General features: G+C 39.3%; 2 protein-coding genes across 5 annotated transcripts in view; one reads left to right on the top strand and one right to left on the bottom strand.

Moving 5' to 3' along the window:
* LOC119483886 (DNA-binding protein SATB2-like) overlaps positions 1–19,883 on the bottom strand; it is a 29,736-nt gene extending 9,853 nt beyond the window's left edge. For 3 of the 4 annotated variants that reach the window (XM_037762359.1, XM_037762362.1, XM_037762361.1), the window contains exons 1-7: positions 19,647–19,883; positions 15,117–15,305; positions 8,062–8,304; positions 5,911–6,096; positions 2,100–2,226; positions 1,589–1,712; positions 675–777 (exon numbers count right to left, since the gene is read on the bottom strand). In XM_037762359.1, coding sequence (XP_037618287.1) covers positions 675–777; positions 1,589–1,712; positions 2,100–2,226; positions 5,911–6,096; positions 8,062–8,263 — 742 coding nt within the window. In that variant the 5' untranslated portion in view covers positions 8,264–8,304; positions 15,117–15,305; positions 19,647–19,883. The remainder of the gene's footprint in view (positions 1–674; positions 778–1,588; positions 1,713–2,099; positions 2,227–5,910; positions 6,097–8,061; positions 8,305–15,116; positions 15,306–19,646) is intronic. The other variant, XM_037762360.1, reaches the window with a different exon arrangement.
* Positions 19,067–20,722, top strand: LOC119483888 (gamma-crystallin S-like). Its single transcript, XM_037762363.1, has 3 exons — positions 19,067–19,174; positions 19,892–20,134; positions 20,388–20,722. The coding sequence occupies exons 1-3, from the start codon at positions 19,166–19,168 to the stop codon at positions 20,658–20,660; spliced, it is 525 nt and encodes a 174-aa protein (XP_037618291.1). The 5' UTR covers positions 19,067–19,165; the 3' UTR covers positions 20,661–20,722.
* The last annotated feature ends 89 nt before the right edge of the window (positions 20,723–20,811 follow it).

Genomic DNA, 20,811 nt, shown 5'->3' with positions numbered 1-20,811 from the left:
TGAGTTTTTCATCCATGTGTTTGAATTTTACAATACAGATTTCTGACGTAGGTTTCTGCATTATAACGCTGCTACATATACAATATACAATATATACACATCCTTATAGTCGGTGTATTAACGTTACATACAGTAACTTAGATGGCGCTCTTCAATGCCACCAGACTCCATTCACAAAAACAGTCATTTTACCTCGCAGAACACGGGAGTATACGTACAACCCCACGTCAAAAAAATCCAAACTAACCCTCTCAGTTATTTCCAAATTTATCAAACCTAACTTTGACTCAGCTAGTGCTAGCGTTCACATTACTCATAACCTTATTGATTGTCTTCAATTAGCTCACTTTGGTAACCTACGTCACTGTTTTTTGCATCATCTGAGTGGGCGTTGTAACAGAACGCAGATGGACCCGCCCTTTAAAAGGGTTGGATTGCACAAATTACACCATGACCATGCAGACTAAGCGTTTCATATATTTGTCAGCTGTCACATAAGCACCACAGTGCCTTGCTCAAGGGCAGTTTTTTGGCACAAAGGGGAAAGCATTACTGATTCACTTTGTGCCACAGAGTCTGTTTCGAATTGAGGAAATATAACTGAACTCTTCATGTGCACTCAGCTGCTTCAGGACTTTGGAAATGGATGAGCGCGTGCGAGGCGTGAGAGTTACCTTTGATGCGTTTGTACCTCTTGTACCAGCGTCCAAACTCCTGGCACTTAGAGGTGGAGACGTTGATGTAGTAGGAGCTGTTCACTATCGCTGAGATCATACTCTGATGGGCAGAGAGAAGAGGACACAAATACAATTACTCAGACAAAAGTCAACAGCAGCAAATCTGTGACACTCCTCATCATGTTATTATTGATTATTGCTCTCTAGATGGATTAGGACTACAAAATAAACTCCTCTTTCAGACGATTCAAGAGTCCGTTCATGAAAAGCTTGCGTAGTCTTGGGAGTGGCAGCGCTTTGAGAGTTTTTTTTTGCTACAGAAAATGAAAAATCTCAGCAGCTGAATTATTAAAACTCTTCACCCTGCCCTCCCTTTTCCCAGCATGCACCGCGGCCTCTTCCACAGAGCAGGGAGATGCACACGAGTGTACGCAAGTAGTGGAAGCTCGACATGGGAAACACTGAGGATTAAAAGTCACATGAGTCAGGCTGCAAACACACACCACCCACACACTTCCCCTAATCACTAATTACATCATGACTAAGTCCCGAGTATAAATCACACGAGTCCAAATGACACACTCTCAAGTCTAATGACTGCAGGGTGTGTGTGAGCAGGATAATTGAGGTGTGCGTGTTTGCATCCTTTCCCATGGGACGGTATCAATACTAGAGTGTGTGTGTGTGCGTTAAAGAGAGATTACACAGTGCTCTAAGTGTGCGGTGAACTGATGATGAAACCACATGTGTTTGGAGAAAATACTTAGCAGCATCTCGGCTATCTGTGTGTGTGTGTGTGTGTGTGTGACAGAAACAGAATCAAACCCAGATAAACATTTATATATAATGGAAAAGAGGTGATCTACTGTCTGAAAGTATGACTTGACTTCCTGTAGCAGCTGGGAACACACCTGGGAGAGAGGACACTCCTTGGCCAGCGCGCTCTGGTTGTTCTCTCTGAGCAGCTCTTTGAGGGCGTTCCTCACCGTGGCGTGGGTCCACTGCTCCGACGGCAGCTCCTCCAGCCGCGCATAGCTGCACGCGTGAAACAACTTGTTATACACAGATTCAATCTGTCTTAAAGCAGAGGCTGTGACATTGGTCAAAATCAACCAACAATCTGCTATAATTCCAAGAAGCAGTAAGTGATTCCCCCCCCAGTTAAAGGTTATAAAGTAAGGGATAATGTACAGCAAGCGGGTCATTGTTGTGAAAGAATCCGCAACAGGGCGATGCTGCATGTCTCTCATCGTCCTGAAGGGGATTCTTTCACAACAATGACTCACTATCTGTACATTATCCCGCTTATTACACTGCCATTTACTGAAGAAATCAATATTCTGACACAAAAACGGTCCGACATCAGAGCTGCGCCCATAGCAACGGTCTGTTATACATAGCAACGGTCAAACCCATGCTGACCTGTGCAGTATGATCCTCAGTGTGACCATGTGGTAAACGTCCAGCAGCATGTCGGCCACCGTCGCCTCCGGAGCGTCCGTCAGGTAGTGGATGGGCATCGGCTTCCACCGGCCCACTTTAATGATGCCTGGGGAGAAACACAAGCAAACAGAGGATGACAAATACACGATTAAAGCATGTGTTCATTTGTTTGTTTAAAGATTTAGAATACGCATATCCTATTGGAAATGTAGTTAGAACCTGCTTGTATTGTGTGTTTTGTGGAGCAGCGTTTAACAGGCGAGCCTCCCAGTCTTGGAGCATCATCCTGGGTTGAACATTCCCCCGGCCTTCCAACAACCGTGACTGGAAGTGCAAATCTAAACAGGCCTAATCGCGTTAGGATCTGCTAAATCAAACACAGACCCTGCCTGGCCTTGGCCTGCCAGCCTCACTCGTGTGTGTGTGTGTGTCGTCTTCGCATGAGGATGGTGGTGATAGGGGCAAAAGAACAAAGGCTGCTCTCTCGGGACTCCACAGTTGATTAATCAGAAGAGAAATGTAAAATCAGCTCAACATTAAAGACTGAATGAGATGTTGATGTGCTGAATAAACACTGTGAGGTCATTGTTCTCCTGTCTGAAAGCACAATATTCCTCTCATAACTGGCATATATGAGTCCTCCAGCAGACTTTGCATTAAAGATGATTGTTAATACTTTAACACGTCATCAGCCGGTTACCGATTTACAGACCTACTTTAACATTTTAAAACTCTTCCTTCGCCAAAATATGTTAGATGACAGAACTCAAAATTTTAATTTTAAGTGTAGATGAATATTACTCACACTTATCTCTGGAGCCCAAATGATACACCGAAACAGACGATATTTTCGCCTGAATTTAGCTCATCACAGATGTATCAGTATCTGCTTATGTTGGTCAATAAATAAGATTTGGCAGTACAAAAATGCCAAATAATATTACTAATAATATTAAACTAGAAATGTATTAAATTAAATTAAATTAAATTAAATGAAAATATAAAATTCCAGATATTTTTTTGTCTCTATTTTCATTTTTATTTATTTACTTTTATCCTCGTTTTCTTAATTTTGTTTCGACTTTTGCAAGTAGTTATTTTAGTTAGTTATTATTCTTTTTCATTATTTTATTTTTTAATTTCTGTCTCTTTTTTGTCTTTGGGCTTCATGATTCTGCTATGGCTTGCTGATATCCCTATATTTTATAAGGATGCATATGTATTATGCCATGCATATGTATATTATCTGCTAATTTTAGCTCATCACAGATTTAATAGTATCTGCTTATGTTGGTCAATAAATAAGATTTTGCAGTACAAAAATGCCAAATAATACTACTCAAATATAGAAATGATGCAAAAATGTTTTTATTATTTGTATCCTTGTTTTCTAAATTTTGTTTTGGCTTTTGTAAGTAGTTAATCATTTTATATATTATTATTCTTTTTAAAATATGTATCTCTTTTTTTGTCTTTGGGCTTAATGACTCTGCTATGACTTGCAGATATTCCTATATTATGTGAGGATGCATATGTATTGATATTGTATCATATGTCACAATGTTATGTTGTGTATAAGAAAAAAATAAAAATAGATTGCAACCTAAAACAAAAAAAAATGTAAGAACATTGTCCCTGAGCATGAATAAAACAGCTTTCAACATGAAAATCCAGGCAAGTAATGACTGAAACTATTGATTAACTTCACATGCTGAGTGTATTTTAAACATGTTAAATATAATCTGGTCGAGCGATATTGTCCTAAGTGCGGTATGTTTCTTAAAATAAGGTTTCTGGGAACCTCTGGTGGTTTGCAAGGCCTTAAAATACGGTAAATGGTTATTTCTAAGTGAGTAATATCAGTGAATGCTTCCCAAAACATGCCCTTAAATTAAATTTAGTTAGTTCTTTTTGCTCAGCAATTCACCTAAGCCCATGTTAAATCCAGAGCAGTAACCATATACCCCTAAATAAGAAATAGCTGCTTTTTAATTAGCCATAATGTGCAAGTTAATTAAAGAAAAACCCCCTGTGCCAGTTAAGAGTTTAAAAATACCCGTCCAGCCAGAGTTATGCAAGATGCAATTCAATGGCAGAAGAAAATAGAAGAGACTCTGTATAATTTTGGTTGTGACCACACTGGGGGAAAAATGCATGACTCCAGCCAAAAATTATTTATTTGAAAAGAAAAGGCTTATTTCTCAGAACAAAACCTAGCTATTTGGGAGAGGCGAGGGGGGTCGCAGGGCGTCGGCCGCTTGGTTAGAGCGCCCTGTGTTTACGGGACACACCAGGAATGTCAAACTGCCCTGCTGCTCTCGCTCTGTGTGTGTGTGTGAAGGCTGTTGTTTCATGGTCGACTGGATGTTGTCTGCCCTCTTGTTTTGATCTCAAAACGATGAGAAAGTTTTGGTGCTGGTCTGAGACGCAGACACACACAGACTGAGAGTGTTCGGTTGAATCTTCGCGGTGAAGTGAATCCCCATCAGGAGATAAAGTGTTAGAGATTTATCTTTTAAAATACCTTCTTGGTAAATACCTTACTCTGTGATCGTCTAAACATTTCAGTGCTCATTGTATGCCATGTGTGGCAAAAACCCCACCCATCTGGAAACCAGCAGCATTAAACTGCTGCTGGAAGTAATTAATTTCTCATCAATTACCAATGAAAGAGTGAAACATGAGATGTTTCCCATTAGCATGTAATAATGGAAACGTTTTGGATTTCCCAGATGTGATGTAAAGACGCAGAGGCTGACGACTTTGTGTCAACAAACGAGGGGACGTTTTTTTTTTTTTTTTTAATTTAAATGTAGTTGTCAATTATTATGATGTAGAAAAACTAGGGATGTGACGTCACTGCGTAATTAAACCGCGTAAATCCAACTTGCGTCAAACTGGAGGAGGGCCTGGGTGGAGCTGAGCAGGAAGTGGAAACCACCCCGGCTGTCAATCAAGCAAATGCGCCACAAAATCGTCTTAATGGAGCAATGATTTTTCCTCAAAGTTGTGCATTTACAAGATCTTGGATTTCAAGTCAAACGCTGAGAATTGTTCCTTTCACTTCAATACGGTCACAGTTTTCTCGAATTTAAGTCCTTTAAGAGAAACTGCAGCTGACTAAAGGAAGCAGCTAATAAATCACTGGTCAAAAATACATCATTGTCATATTTGAATTGTCAGACAGGGTTGCAGGTTGACTGATATTCATTGTCACAGGACCATTTCCAAACAGGATATCATAGTATAGTGCATTCTCTTACTAGTATGGCTAAAACTAGGGCTGTTTATTGGCAAGAATCTGGGGATATGATCGATGCATATCATGATACAGGGGTAACAATCAAATATACTGCCATGCTGTAAGAAAGGCGATATATTGCAATTTTTAAAATCTAATTTTAGGAAAACTGTCACAGCATAAAGACACCACCATGCAGGGATAATCTGCATTTAAACGTCTGAATCCAGAAGAAGGAATAACCGGAAAGACACGATAAAAGATGCACCATTTCAGGACTAAAGAAGAGTTAAACCCGCTTCCTGCAGATCAGATCAGCCCTTCTGTCATGTGGGTTGTGATTTTTGCACACAGATCCATTCATTAGCCGTCTAATTTATGTGATTGAGGGAATTAAACTTTTTTTGGAGACAGTCCACTGGGTTACAAAAGGTCAAAATCAGATAAATAATTTGTCCACTTTTAACTACTTGTAAAGTTATCAGAAGTGGTTCCATAGAGAGAACCTCAACATGAATGGATTGATTTGAACACACACACTCTACTTACCACTTGCCTGTACAGCTGAGCTGTGGGAGTATCCCAGAGCGGCCAGTGCCGTCTCCACCAGCTGCGTGAAGAGGACATCTTTATGGACCAACACAAACTCGGCGTGACGTTCGCCGTGCCCATCGCAGTCGCCGGATACGCCCACGTCTGCGTGCTCCACCACGCAGTAGACTGGGATCATCAGACCTGGCAGACAGACACGAAAGAGAGTTACAGGAGAAGAACCCCACTGGGACCAGCAGATCTCGTGTGGACACGTAGTCTGTCCTCTTTCCAGGAGGTGGATGTTGCTTAATGTTTCACAGATCCATATTCTACATAAGTTTCTCTGTTGGTGTTTTCTGTGGGATCCTTTCTACTCGTTATGATTATGAATGTTAAGGTGCTCCTCAGCAAGGCACTTAGTTTTTCAATGGAGAGATATGTCCGTCTCTATATTTTTCCTCTGTGAAAATGTACTAAAATCTGTTCTTTTTTAAGCTTCCTTAAGCGTTGTGAACGGGATGTGTGTGAACGGGATGTGTGTGAAGGGGATTCCTACAGAAACCAGAGCTGACAGCAACTAATTTCCGTGTGTTCGGTGACGTAGTGTTGCTGCAAGTATAGCTGCTTGGTGGTCTCAGTGGAAGACTCTGGTTAAACTGGGCAGCTGCCAGTGTGAATGTAAGTCAGTGTAAGATTGTACAACTGTATTTGCGTTTTGCACCACACATTAAAACCCACAATGAATAAGGCTTGTTTCCAGAACCGCTCTTAAAGCGCTTTGCTGGACATGATATCTATATCATTTAGCACTCAGGAGCGATGCCATGACTCCGGCGGTGGAACCCATTCCAGTGCGTTGGTCTAGACTCGTTATTGGGCGACTCCCGAGAGCTCCTCCTTGGAACCATTCACACCCATCCAGTCCACTGCTCGGGTCCCACAGGACCGGCTAATTAACAAGCTATCAATCGTCCTCCTGACGAGGCAGCAGCGACGGATCAGCCGGAGCCAAAACCACAGCAGCATCAGGCACGCTATCGGCCAATAAGACAAGCACCCAGTGGAAGGGTGGAGGGACGCAACCCAGGCCAACATCTCTGTGTGGGTGTGTGGATAGTGTTACAATGTTTGTGTGATGATGCATGATGATGCTCTCAACTGCATGAGAGAATAATGGGCATTTGTGCGTGAGTGTGTTGGGTATTTTAGATGCAACCAACGTAGACCCACCAACAGCAGACACCGACATCATCCACATGGACTTTATCTTGGTGCCCTCTGCTCACACACACATCTTTACGCTAACGTTTTAGCACGCCATGGCCGAGCAAAAGAATTGTTCAAATGGGGCGAACGCTAAACGATCAGTCCTTTTGAGGCATTCAAAGTGTTGCACTCGTTTGCAGTCATTCTGACTCATCTCAAAAATCGTGCTGCAGCTTACGATTATTTACATTTTTGATTAATTTGTCGATTAATCGATTCGTTTTTTGGTCTATAAAATGTCAGAAAATGGTGATCAGTGATCCCCAAAGGCCAAGATGACGTCCTCAAATATCTTGTTTTGTCCACTACTCAAAGATATTCAGTTTACTGTCATAGAGGAGTAAAGAAACCAGAAAATATTCACATTTAAGAAGCTGCAATCAGAGAATTTTGACTTTTTTTTCTTCTTAAAAAAATACTTAAGTCACTGTATAAGTCCCTAATTGAGCCAAAATGCAAACTGGCTTGGTAAAATGAAGGGTTCTCTTAGCGCAAATTGATTACAGTATCTTTGGATTTTGTAAAAGACAAAACCAGAAAATGTGAAGACTCGCTTTGGGGGTCTGGGAAAGTGTGATGGGTACGTTTTCAAAACAAGGACAGAAAAAAAATAAATGAATAGCAGATTGAAATACCCAAAAGAGGCATGTGGGATAAAGTGTGAAAGGAAAACAACACAGGAAGAATAGAGTAAGAGTATTGTTGTGTCAGCATGGACGGACATCTGACGTTTTCCAACATCTAACTTAATCCAGATCTTGGAAGCATTCAGGTTCCTCTCACCCGCTGGTGGTACCTAACGTCTGCCTGTATCTCTGCTTGTGTACCGTTCTATGTGTCAGACACTACAAATGACTTGTATTTAAGCAACATGTGTGTGTATCCGTGTTGACACCCCACCTCCTAGTGGTCTCAGCGGCGTGCCGTTCTGTCGGATCCGCGGAGCTGCCGGGCTGCCGTTGACCTCCGGGCGGCTCGACTTGCACGGCGGGGGGCCGCTGGAGGCGGGGCTCTCCCCTCTCTCCTCTGGGCTGGCGCTGCTCGCCCGAAGGCCGGGGCTCTCCGTTCCCCCGCCTGCACCACCTCCGCCGCGCTGCTCCATCACCCTGAAAACCCCAGGAGCACCCAGCGCAGAGTGTGAAGCTGGGAGTTTAAAAAAAGAGATACAGTCAGGTCGAGCTAAGGACGTGAAGACAATAAAAAATAAACTAATAAAAGACAGTACATATTCAAAAAGCTTCAATCCACAGAGCTTAGTATCCGTTTTTGATGTCAGCTCCTAATTGGAGCATGAATATGGTGACTAAGCCGACATACGTTTGAGTTAGAGAGGGGGTAAGGATGAGTTTGCGCTGATAAAACCAAAACCAGCCAGCTGAAATGGTCCTCCTGCACCTAAACACCGTATATCAAGCAGATCATCTTTCATACTCATGCCAGTGTTGACAGTGAAGAGCCATTTCTCATCAACAACTGGTCGCTTTGTTCGGCAAACGCACTTCTTTGTTCTTCATACACAAGCGAGGCGGCGACGACCACAACAGACGGAGTCGGAGGCATCTGGGACGAATCACAGGTCAACAAGTGGCGTTCACTCAGACTAAATACAGACAAGTATATTATTCTCTGTTTGGACACCCTGGAGTAAATGATACGTTATAATGACAGACGTGAGGGCGTGTAAGGAACACTATGACAATGCATTCTGTATACCGCGGGTAAGAATACAACCAGAAAACATAGATTTAAACTAAAAATGTTTAAAATATCAGCTTAATATTCTATATTTTTCCGTCTTTTCCAATATAGGTGGTATTAACATCAACTATTGACATTATAGTGCAACCTAACATTGAACAACACGACTGAACACAATCAGGAAAGGACAGATAATGCATGACAACAGCTCACAATATTAGATGGCATTTCATAACGCTACATGACACGACACGACGCAGCAGGACAGGACTGGAGTCTGTCAGCAGAGACGATAGGAAGTCATTGGACACTAGAGAGTGGTATCGATCTTCTCATCTAACTCTTTGCAAAGAAACAAGTACGGTGTATTTCCCGAGATGAGATCACTTGACAGGTCACATGAAATCGCAACATTACAACGCAAGAATGAAGAAAAGACACGTGGCATCAAGATGATATGAATTTATAGGTGCTTAAACTGTACTCAGCGCTCATAAACTGTAATCTGCTGAGGCTCCTATATGCCCAAAGTTTAGGCATTAAAGTGAAGACTTAAATGTTTACATCTCATGTCTCCATGTGGTTTCTTTACACTGGTTCAATAACATTTATAAATCAGCAAAGCCTCAAAAAGCATATACGAACAGTACTGTATACCCCCAAGACCTGCAGCATCACGCACGGCTAAATAAACTTGGCACAGTGAGGGAAAGCTGCTCTCTCTCTCTGCTTTGTGTTTCGTCCTCGTCACACCGTGCGGTTTCCGCTGGTATGACCGTAAAGTCGGCAGCGGCACACAAAATCCGAACCCAAAAAGCGACACATGATTATAATAAAACGCACATTGCAAAATTAATTGCCGTTGTTAAAAAAAGCCAGTCCAACACAAACAAGACAGAAAAAAATAAATTAGAATCACACAGTACGGAGCTCGACGACGCCCCTCTCCCCACCCACTGCAATCTGTCTCTTTACTGCATTTCGCTGAGGCGCTCGGGATGTGATTAGCCTAGCTTAGCACAAACACTGGGAGCAGGGGGAAAGTGCTAGCGGCATCTGCTCCTTGCTGGTGATTGGCTCGTGCGACCCAATCACAATACCAATGCTGGAGTTGAAAGCGAAGCATTTTCCACAATTCATCACGGTTCACTTGCACTACAGCAGTACCGTTATGGCGAGAAATTCAACCGACTGACTGACAACAATCAAATTGAAAACATCCCTTCCCAAACGGGGCGACTTTACTGACAATGTTTTTCCACAATATCCGATTAAAAAGCCGTTTTATTCCTAAAAAGACCACCGTGTTGACCCTGCTGCTGCTCTATCTCCCTCCCCATGCTGCCTTTTTCTAATTCACCCATTAATTCCTTATATCATAAAACAGATTTAATGATTGCTGAGTATTTTCCAGGCCACTAAAACCAACAAAAATGTCTGAGATCCCCCCCACCCAAAAAAAGAAAATCTGTTTTCCACTGGTGAGGATTATTTTCACTCCGGGGAGGAAAATAACTAAATGCTTTATGTCCGTCTAAGTCGTTTTTCTCAAATCAACACAGGACGCAATGCCAATTAAACTCTTTTCATATTCATTTTTAGTAAGCAAGCAAATAAAACATGAATGCAAGGCGTAAAAATCAAAGACTATAAATATTAAATTGCATGAAACATAAGCTTCTCTCTCTTTCTTTCAGTTTGGTCCACTTTTAATAAACACATTTTTGGAATATTTGGGTCAATTGATTATAATCAGCCCCCTTCCCTCCTTCATAATTTCTCCCCCTAACCAGTTTAAGTCATTAATGAGACATATAAAAAAAGAAGGATGGTTGTGGTGTTTGAAAGAAACTCACAGAGCTCTTCAGTTTTGTGTGTCTTCTGTATTTGGACAGTCTGCCACATTGGATTTGAGCTTGCTCGCTTTCAGCTTTATGAGACTTTTAGTTTCTCAATTTCAGAACACAATACAGCAGGACAATGATCCTAAATATATAGACAAAGAAACCCAAAAGTCTTTAGGATCAAACACTGGGTCGTTCCTCTACTTGTCAAGTCCGTCACATGACCAAAAGTTACCGCTTGTCGAAGACTTCATCATATAGAACTCACAGGAGGGAAAGCAACAGGACAGGTGTTACTAATAACGTTAACGATGGTTCTAATTAAGTGTCCCAGGAAGACAGTGTGACGGTGAATTCATGTAATTATTTACACCTGTGCTTTTCCTACCGTTACATGTTAAAAAATATCTTCTGTTAGAAAGTCCTGTACAGCCACATATCCGATATGATGACTCCTACAAAATCCCATCAATGTGCAAAAAGGTATAATACAATAAATATTGTTTTATTTCAAATCCAACGTGCTGAAGTACAGAGAAATTAACTAATACTGTACATACAGACTGCAATATACCTGAAGAGGCTGCAGGTTTTACTTAAAGTTAACCAGTTAATTCAGTATTCTCTTATTCTGAAATTAAAGGTTCAATATCGCATACTTTTTCTTTTTCTTTTAGTACGTACTGCAGCTGCCCTTACAAAGTACGTACGGTTGCATGCAGTATTGAGACATACTACTTTGCGTCTTGAACTTTGACCCTATTGCTCATATATTCACTGTGCAGAGGATTGTGGGTCAGAATAGCCGGACCGGATGTAGTAGGACATCCTGCTATTTTATTTTACTGCATTTGACATACTATGTGTTAGGACATACTTAATCTTTTTCTGGCACACTAAATAGTATGGGTATTGGAACACACAGAAAGTTTCATTTCAGTATAATGTCTACAACTTTACAATAAAAATATATTTTTTAATTTTAACCTTAATATCTGTATGGCTGAGATAATATTATATATATTTAATCAAGGCAAGTTTATATATATATAATAAATGTCATCCTTTTCTTTTCATTTCTGAATTGAATTTACTATTTTCTAATTAATTCTCTGGCTTTTATTCCTCATTCTGTTTCAGAACAACGTATTTTTTCTTTATGACGCCAGACTTTTATTTGAGCTTTAAGAATCAAAATTTAAAAATCTATTTTCATGCCAAACAGAAAATAGTTATTTATTAGGCTAATATATTCATATCATTAATACAGTAAAAAAAAAAAAAAAGGTGAAAAAAGAGGTAAGACCTTGTTACGCTTGAAAAGTGTCTTTCACTCACTCGTTCACACACATGAAACCACTTCAAGCGACACATTCGCCAAGAGACCACACACTCCCAACACAGACTTTACTAGCACACATGGAGGCCAAATGTACAGTAGAGTCACACTCGGTAGCGAATCACATAGAAACACATAGAAACACATAGAAACACATAGAAACACATAGAAACACATAGAAAACCTGCAAAATACTGGAGGGGATTCATTTAGGCGCCGTCTAATTTAGGGGGGTCTTTGGAGTGTCTTCAAGGGCCTTTAATGGGATTTTAGGTGTTCACTGTAATTAAATTAACTGAATTCTCTAAGTAGGGACACTAAAGTGGAGTCTGATGACACCCAAGAGCCCTTCAGAGGGTTCATAAGGGTCCTAGATTACAGTTACAGTTACAGTAGCGCAGGCTAAATGGGACTATAGTTGAGTAGAAATTATTGGTGTCTGGTGACACCTTAAAGTTTGTGAGTCGGGTCCAAATGACCCTGAGAGGATCCCGGGAGCCCTTGAGAGGTTTCAAGTTGATTTTAAGGAGGCTCAAAGGGGTCCTTGAGTGGACTCAAGGACATTACGTGTCTCATGTGCAAAACAACAAGCGTTTTATGACGAGGAGAAATCATTCATCACATTTGTTACACAATGTGTTCTGGATGTAAACATAACTTTTTGTTTACGAGGAAACTCAGCCAGCCTCACGGTGAGCTCTTAAACCCCCACACACAGGTACTGAATTGCTTCAATTAGTAGCCCCGATGAACGATATAATACCAGAAACAGAGGCAAACTTTGCTTACAATAATACCAGGCATGAGATACTCTATTTTGGGAGTCATACTCTCTCAGATCATTCAGGAACATTAAATATCAATGTATTCTTGTTGCCATAATAAACCTTGTTCATCATGTAAAACAACTACCACACATTTCTATTTGGGTCAAATGATAACAAAATCATTAAGTTTAGGGTTAAAATATTGAGCTTTAATTTAGGTTATAATCAGTGTAATATAAATCCACATTGTACATTATAATGAGGGAACTATCTAAATAAGTTTTTATTTTCAGACTTTGCTTTTTTCTGCTTGTATACATTAAAAGAAGTAAGCCACCTTCATATGAGACAGTGGGAATAATACTATTCATTAACAACTTGTAGGCAACAGTAGGCTATAATAGCTTTAACTTTCCATTATAATATGCTACTATATCATATTAGGCTATCACATAACATTACTAAGTCAGATTTTGTTCCTGAAATGTTCATATTGCTATATTTCATTATTAAATAGCTAGTTAATGACTTATTTCAACAGAGATGTATAGCCCCTCCTTGGTCTCGTGTGACGAACTCAATTCAAATACCACTCAAATAATAATTAGATCATTATTTATTACTCATTATCATCAAATATACACCTATTGTAAATACTGCCTTAAATCTGTAGAACATTCTGGTAAATTCGGCACACATATACAAGTGATTATTGACTTTATTGTTGTTAAGGCTCAACTTTTAGAGCTGTCTTTTATCCCCTAAGGCAACATTAACGTCACGGATATTAAGCAGGTAAACGGAGGCTGTTCACCTGACGTTGGGTGTCACAGCAGGACAAACACAGCTGCAGTTAATAATATTAATATAATAATGGCTCAGTTTGATTCAGGTGTGTCAAATGAACCGCTATTGATAGGGTTAAACTCATTTATATGCCAGTGAGCAGCACTGACAAAACAGTCTCCTCATTATTAATTTGATTAGCTGCAGCTGTGTTTAACCCACAACACCTCTGTGAAAAGGGTCAGTTCAACTAAAGGATATTAAAATGATTGATACTTGGTTGCTTGCCAAACTGAACAATGAATTATGTCATTTTTTTAACAATTAAATTATGAGCAGTGACACTATATTATCCTTCCACAGTCTTTGCATTAGCATTAGGAAGTGTCTTTATGTCTTTTTTATAGCTGTTTTATACATTTAAAAGGTGTTTTTTAATTGAATATATCAATATTAGCAAAAGCAAGTCATTTAAAGTGGTTATAAAAATATTTTATTTTATTTTATTATATTTTAATCTCCCTTTAACATTATATCAGCACTTCAATGTTTTTTTTTAAATATTTTTTTATACATCTTAGGCTATATAAAGTAACATATTGAGTAATTTCTCTACCAGCTTTCAATCTCAACATTTTCCATTTTTCCTCACAACATGAATTTTCCATTGCAAAATTTAAAAGCTAATTAGAAAATTGGATTAATTTTCAAATTACTGGTGATCCCTAGTGCCAGAAAAAAAAGAAGCATGTGACAGATTGCTCAAGAGTTCAAATTAAGCTTCCACCACGCAAAGGAAAACATGTTTTCCAAAGTGGTTGTCAAGTTATATAAAAAATAAAAAATATTTTTATTAAAGCAAAACACTAAGAGCTGCTGTGTCAGGGCTGTGCAAGGAAGAGAAAGTCACTCCTTTAAAGATTAAAGATACCAAATGTAAGGAATATCATAAATTTCTAATATTTATCTTAGAATTAAATGTTATCAAATGTAAAATAGAATCAAAAACTAATTCAAAGCACCTCTGTAACATAAAATTACCACTTAATCAAATACTCTACATCAACTGTACGTGAACCAAATATTAGATAATGCAATAACTTATGTACTTTCACGATCATTAACTGCATTTTCTAAAAGAAAACACATTTCATTTCAATCATATGTCATAAAAAGTGACAACTCTGTTTTCTGGTAATACTATAATTATCTATTTTTGTCAAATAATGAGAAAAGTGTATGTTACATTTAAGGTTCTGGACTGAGTTCCACTTACTTTACTGTAGTAAAAACAGATAGTTTATACCAAAATGTATGCATTTTGACATGAAATGAGTCCAACATTGCCATAAACTGTACAATGTATCAGTCTAAACTGTCATAAAACTTATATTACTTCATTGTCAGGCATGTTTGCATCATTATCTATCATGTTGTTTTTACATTTGAACTATTTTATCTGTAGTTTTTCAGTTGTTAGGTGAAGAACTTTTCCAAGTTGTCATGTAAAAGCTCACTCACTTTTTAAGAAGTCACCGTGCTTGCCGGGGAATAAACTCCATCCATTGGTGAAAACGAGTGAATCCAGCCTGAGAGAATATGAGTTTTCCAACGTTTCCCCCCTTTTGTGTCAAAAAAAGGCAGCACGGCGGCAGAAGGAGCAGGGAGATCTAAAGACAAGGAGTGATGAGGACGGACTGCTGCTGCCTGCTGAGTAAAGAGCAGTAAAGTGACACATGGAGAGGGAGGGAGGGATGGAGGGAGGAGACGAGGTTAGGGAGGGAAACCCAACAGACAGATTGACACACGTGAACAAAAAAATATCTTCAAATAATAATCTGTAACATTACTAACATAAAAATCTCAAATCGATAAAGTAGAGCAAGAAGTTGTGGGTAAAAGAAAGAGCTCTTTATTCTAGGAAGCCGCTTCCACTAAATGAATAATGTGATCACCGATTTAGAAAAGGATAATTAATTTCCCAGATGTCGTGATAGCGGAGTACAGGAGGAGGAGGAGGGGAGGGAAAAAAAAGGAGATTTATGTCAGGAGTTCATCACAAATCTTTGACGAGATGCACACATCATTTAAAAAGTTATAAATGATGAGAATGTAACGGAGAAGCTGGTTGGTTTGCCACCTACTGGTGGAGAAAAAAATTAAATTAAAGGATTGAAAAGGACAAAATATTCTGTGGGAAATCATTTCACCTGAGTTGGATATAAACATTTATTTTATGTTTGTGACTTTGGCCCTGACTCTAGCATTGTACCATATATGATGGGTAGGTTTTAGAGGTATACACTGCTTCAAAAGTCCAATTTCTGCTTGGAGAAGATGCCAGTGTTTACCTCTTATTTTGTAAATGGATGTTTAATCGAATAGATCTCCTGTTAAGTGACGTGTCTTGATTAAATCTTCAATAAAATGTATTATAAAAATGAAAAAGAGAAGCATTGAAGCACACTTTATAAATACAGGTTGAATCAATGAGGTAGTGCCTGCACACTACTCCATGCCACAATGGCTAAGTTTCGATCCTGCTTGGATCTTCGTCAGGTCAAAGTGAGATCCAAGCAGGATCCAAATGTAGTTACCTTTGACGCTACATGATGTGCATAATTAATCTACTTCAACTTGAATGAATCAACAAAACCAGATTATTTTGATGAGAATTGAAGCTGTTTTAGTTGCAGAGAAAACTTAATTTTTCATAAATGTTCAGTAGACTTATAGGAACTGTATATCACAATACTTCTTAGGACATGGAAGATGAGTCATTTTTATGTAAATACTAAATAATAAAGGTCCGTAAAGTTGAGATTTTCTTTTGTCTTGAGTCCCTTATGTGTTAGAATATCCATGTGAAGCCTATATTTTATATATTTTTATTGTTTTTGTTCAGAATTTAATCTCAGAAATGTGAGTATTTCTCTCCTAATTGTGATTTAAATGTTATATTTCGGACTTTTACCTCAAAATAATTCTCTGGCTGAACTTAAAAACTTTATTCCTCAAATGGGTGGGATTCAAACTATAAAGACTTAAAGCTGATTTAAAATCTAAACTCAAAACTTCCCTGATTTCACCTGATTCTAGTTTTTATTCTGTGTCATGGGTTTCACTTTATTAATTTGTATTTTAGTACTTTTATTATTGTGGTAATTGCTGCTTTTGTGTTTTTACATGAAGCACTTTGTTTTGTGCTATATAAATAAAGATATATTATTATTAATGTCACTGCACATTGTAATGCTGCATTATAGACTTTTCATGAGCAGACAAATTAAATGAAAGAGAACAGAGCGAGTCTTGAGAAAATGCTTCCATCTATTCCGCCCATCCATCACTTATATGTTTGTTAGTGTGTCTGACCAAATAGCAGGCTGCTGGTCAGCTCTCCTTGATTTATTCTAGATGGAAGAATAGTCACCTATCATTACTACTCAGCCTGTCTGCCTCCCTGTCGCTCCTCCTCTGTGGTTTCTCTCTCTCTCTCTCTCTCTCTCTCTCTCTCTCTCTCTCTCTCTCTCTGTGTGTGTGTGCAAACTGCCAACACTTGTCTGTCCTACATCATCTTAAGTATCTCTGACAGCTCACCGCAAGTCGCTCACCATGAGTAGAACGAGTGTGTGTGTGTGTGTGTGTGTGTGTGATGGTATGCGTAGCTTTCACAAGGCTCAAGCCAGCTCTTATTACCTGTAACAGCAGATATTGATGTTCTTTGTGTGTTTTGGAGCTTTACATGTTCTGATTTACTTATATAGCGTATACAGTGTCTGGTGGTGGACGCTGGTGACCAGAAGCTATATATAAGCAGAGGAAATTATTATTTTATACAGAATCTGGACTTTTTAAGGGTAAAATGTTTTCTTCTTCTTGTGCTTTATGTGTAATTTTACTGTCATAAAAGGGTTTTTCTCTAAGTTAAACACATTCTTTGTGCATGAACTACGTCACTCCAATCGGATTTAATTAAGATGCAATCTATAGATTATTTTTGGCATCATTGTCTGATGATTAATTCCCAGATAACTCAATTAATCATCAATGAGATTGTTCCAAAGATATTCTGTTTTATTCTATTAGCTTTAACATATCACAGCAAACAGTAGAGAACCTCTGAGGAGAGCTCGCTGTCGTCTTTTCACTGAGCAAATGCTGCCGCCGTGTGGTGCCTATTGTAATGACATGTAGGTGAAGACCTCACACTAGTAAAGCCTCACATCTGACCTCAAGTATAGACACTTTATTAATCATTTTTATTCATTAATTAGTTTATTTTATTATCTAAAAGTAGGCCCTGTTCATACGCAACTATTACACACTTAGTTCTGCAATTATTCCTCATTACTGCCCATAATGTAGTTGATTTTGTGGGGAAGAAGCCAGAACATTTAATTAAATAAAAAAATAATTTACCAGTTTTTATAGCTGCATTCATTTATTTTTTGTATGTTTTTTTTTTTTTTTACACAACAAGCTGAAAATCTCACGCATAATGACATATTATGTTTTATAAAGTTTATAGAAGTTTATTTCCTTTCTCCATTTATCTGCTGTATAGCATAGAGCTCTTCACTCATATAGGAATATTGATCAGTATTCATTGCGTTTATTACTATTACAGGGTTTATGCTATTTGTAACATGGCTATATCGAAATAGTGTTTTGAAGTAAAACTCCCAGTAAACAGTCCATATGTATACAGTAGACATAACTGAGTATATCTTTATAATTTGTATCATAAACTTTGTATTTTTGTGTATTTTCATCAAATTTAAAGTCCCAGTTGTAGTAAAGAGTCATCATTATCTATGGGATCTATGTTATAATGGTGATATTGCCTTTGAAATTAAGATTTTATACTAGGCGAAGTAAAAAAAAAACTTATTTTCTCTTTATGCATCTCCATTGTAACCTCTATGGTAATATAGTTTACTTACAATGGATTCATATTCTCCAGCTTCTTACCTTTCAAATGAGACCAGATATACTGTATGCATCACAGAATTATGGTTGAGGAGCTAGTCCTGCTTAATTTTGGTTGGTTATCTTGGGTGTTTTTTCAGAGGGATAGGGTTTAACAGGTTAAAATAAGGGGATTATTGGAGAATAAAATATGAAACAACACTGACATCTAGTGGTTATTTGATGAACTGCAGCATGAGATGATTGTTCAGTTCCCTCAGTGCCTGAGAAGGACAGTTTAACATTTATACAATCATTAAAATACAGGTTTATAATATTTGTATTTCTGTCAGAGTGTGTTTTTGTGCACGTCTCTGTGTTATTGTTGTTTCGGTGGCTGCGGTCTTTATGCGGTTTAATCCCACAGCCTCTTTCTGGAAAGCAGGAGCAGCAGGCAGTGGAACCACTGACTCAAATTTTGGATCTCATTCTCATGACAAAGCAGTTGTCTCAATTACAGAGCGCTCTCTCTGCAGGTATAAAAGAGAACGTGGGGCACACACGAGCATACACACACACACACTCAAACACACATAGTATTTTACTTAACACACACATATTGAAGAGAGACCACACGGTGGAGCACAGCTGGTCTCAGGATGGGCAGGGTGAGTAGAAGATAAAGATGTTTAGTGTGATGATCAGTCAGTCATGATACCTGTTTCTATCCTCAGTTTGTGCCTCTCATATATTACCATCACAGTCACGACACTATGCAACCGATTTTCAAAACAAATAGGCAAATAGAAAAAAAGGCGCAACTTAATAAACAGGTAAAAAAAAATATATTTTTTATCTAACAACAGATGGAATATGTTTTCATCCAGAATTTGAGGATTCTGGGAACGCTTTCAGAACAGCCAGTTATTTGTTTTTTCAGGAAATTGGATGCCGTCGCTGTTTAAATTGGATGTAAGCCGGGGCTAACCTGTTTCCAGTTGTGACTGACACATGCAGCAGACTGCAGTAGACAGTTCCTGTCTTGATGTAGGATGTTTAAACAGCCATGGAGTATGAAATAATGCAGAAAGTTGGCATGGAAAAATAGAGATTTGTGCCTGTAATTCAGTAAATGTGTACCTGTAAACTCTGTTTGTACATTCAGGTTCTTGGCTTGCAGCATTTAGTGGGTAGAAAAGTAGTCAGAGTGAGATGTCCTGATCTCTTTTCTCTTGTTTCCTTTACAAAAGCTTGTGTTCAGACCTCTTTACAGACAGAAACAATCAATTCACAAGCTTACAAAACTAATTTTACAGGCACAAACTCCATTTTTAAATGATTTAATATTCCCTGATATCAGACTCACTCATGTTTCTTCTCCCCAGATCATCTTCTACGAGGACAAGAACTACCAGGGTCGCAGGTATGAGTGCGACAGCGACTCCACCGACTTCCACTCCTACCTGAGTCGCTGCAACTCGGCCCGGGTGGAGAGCGGCACCTGGGTGATCTACGAGAGGCCCAACTACTTGGGCTACCAGTACGTCCTGACCAGAGGCGAGTACCCGGACTACCAGAGCTGGATCGGCCTCAACGACAGAGTCCGCTCCTGCAAGATGGTTCACTTCGTGAGTCTTTGAGTCTTTTTGAAGATGCTGAATTATGTTGCAACAGAAAAAACATACATCATGTCTTCATTTTGTCATCATGGAACTTTTGATATTAGTTCAAACTTACCCTTACCTGCTCTCTCTCAGCCATGTTTTCACTCTTCCACCACACACCCTCTTCATCACAGACAAAATCTGCATCCATCTCTCAACCTCCTCCACCACATCTCTCCAAACCCTTCTTCCTCTCTCTGTTTCCATCCTCCTCCAGGCCAGCGGAGATCCTTACATGATCCAGCTCTACGTTAAAGGCGACTTCGCCGGCAGGGTGTTCGAGGCGACCGAGGACTGTCCCTCCGTGCTGGAGAACTTCCACTGGAGGGAGGTGCACTCCTGCAGGGTCCTGGGAGGCTGGTGGGTGTTCTACGAGCACCCCAACTACAAGGGCCGCCAGTACCTGCTGGAGAAGGGCGAGTACCGCAAGGCGGCGGACTGGGGCGCCGTCTGCCCCACTGTGCAGTCTTTCAGGAGGCTGACCGAGTAGCTACTGTCCTTTCATTGACGCAGCAGCAGCCACGGTTACAATAAAACTGAATGGCGAGAAAATACTGTGTCATCACTGTGTCTGAGTGTACGTAAGGGAGCTTTAGCCTCAAGTGACCTCTCGTCTGCTGATTTAAGGGCGTGTTAAGTTC

Source organism: Sebastes umbrosus, chromosome 24, assembly GCF_015220745.1.
Source record: "Sebastes umbrosus isolate fSebUmb1 chromosome 24, fSebUmb1.pri, whole genome shotgun sequence".
In the NCBI taxonomy this organism is placed as follows: Eukaryota; Metazoa; Chordata; class Actinopteri; order Perciformes; family Sebastidae; genus Sebastes; species Sebastes umbrosus.
The sequence above is the reverse complement of the archived record's forward strand: the minus strand, read 5'-3'. Positions and strand labels throughout refer to the sequence as shown.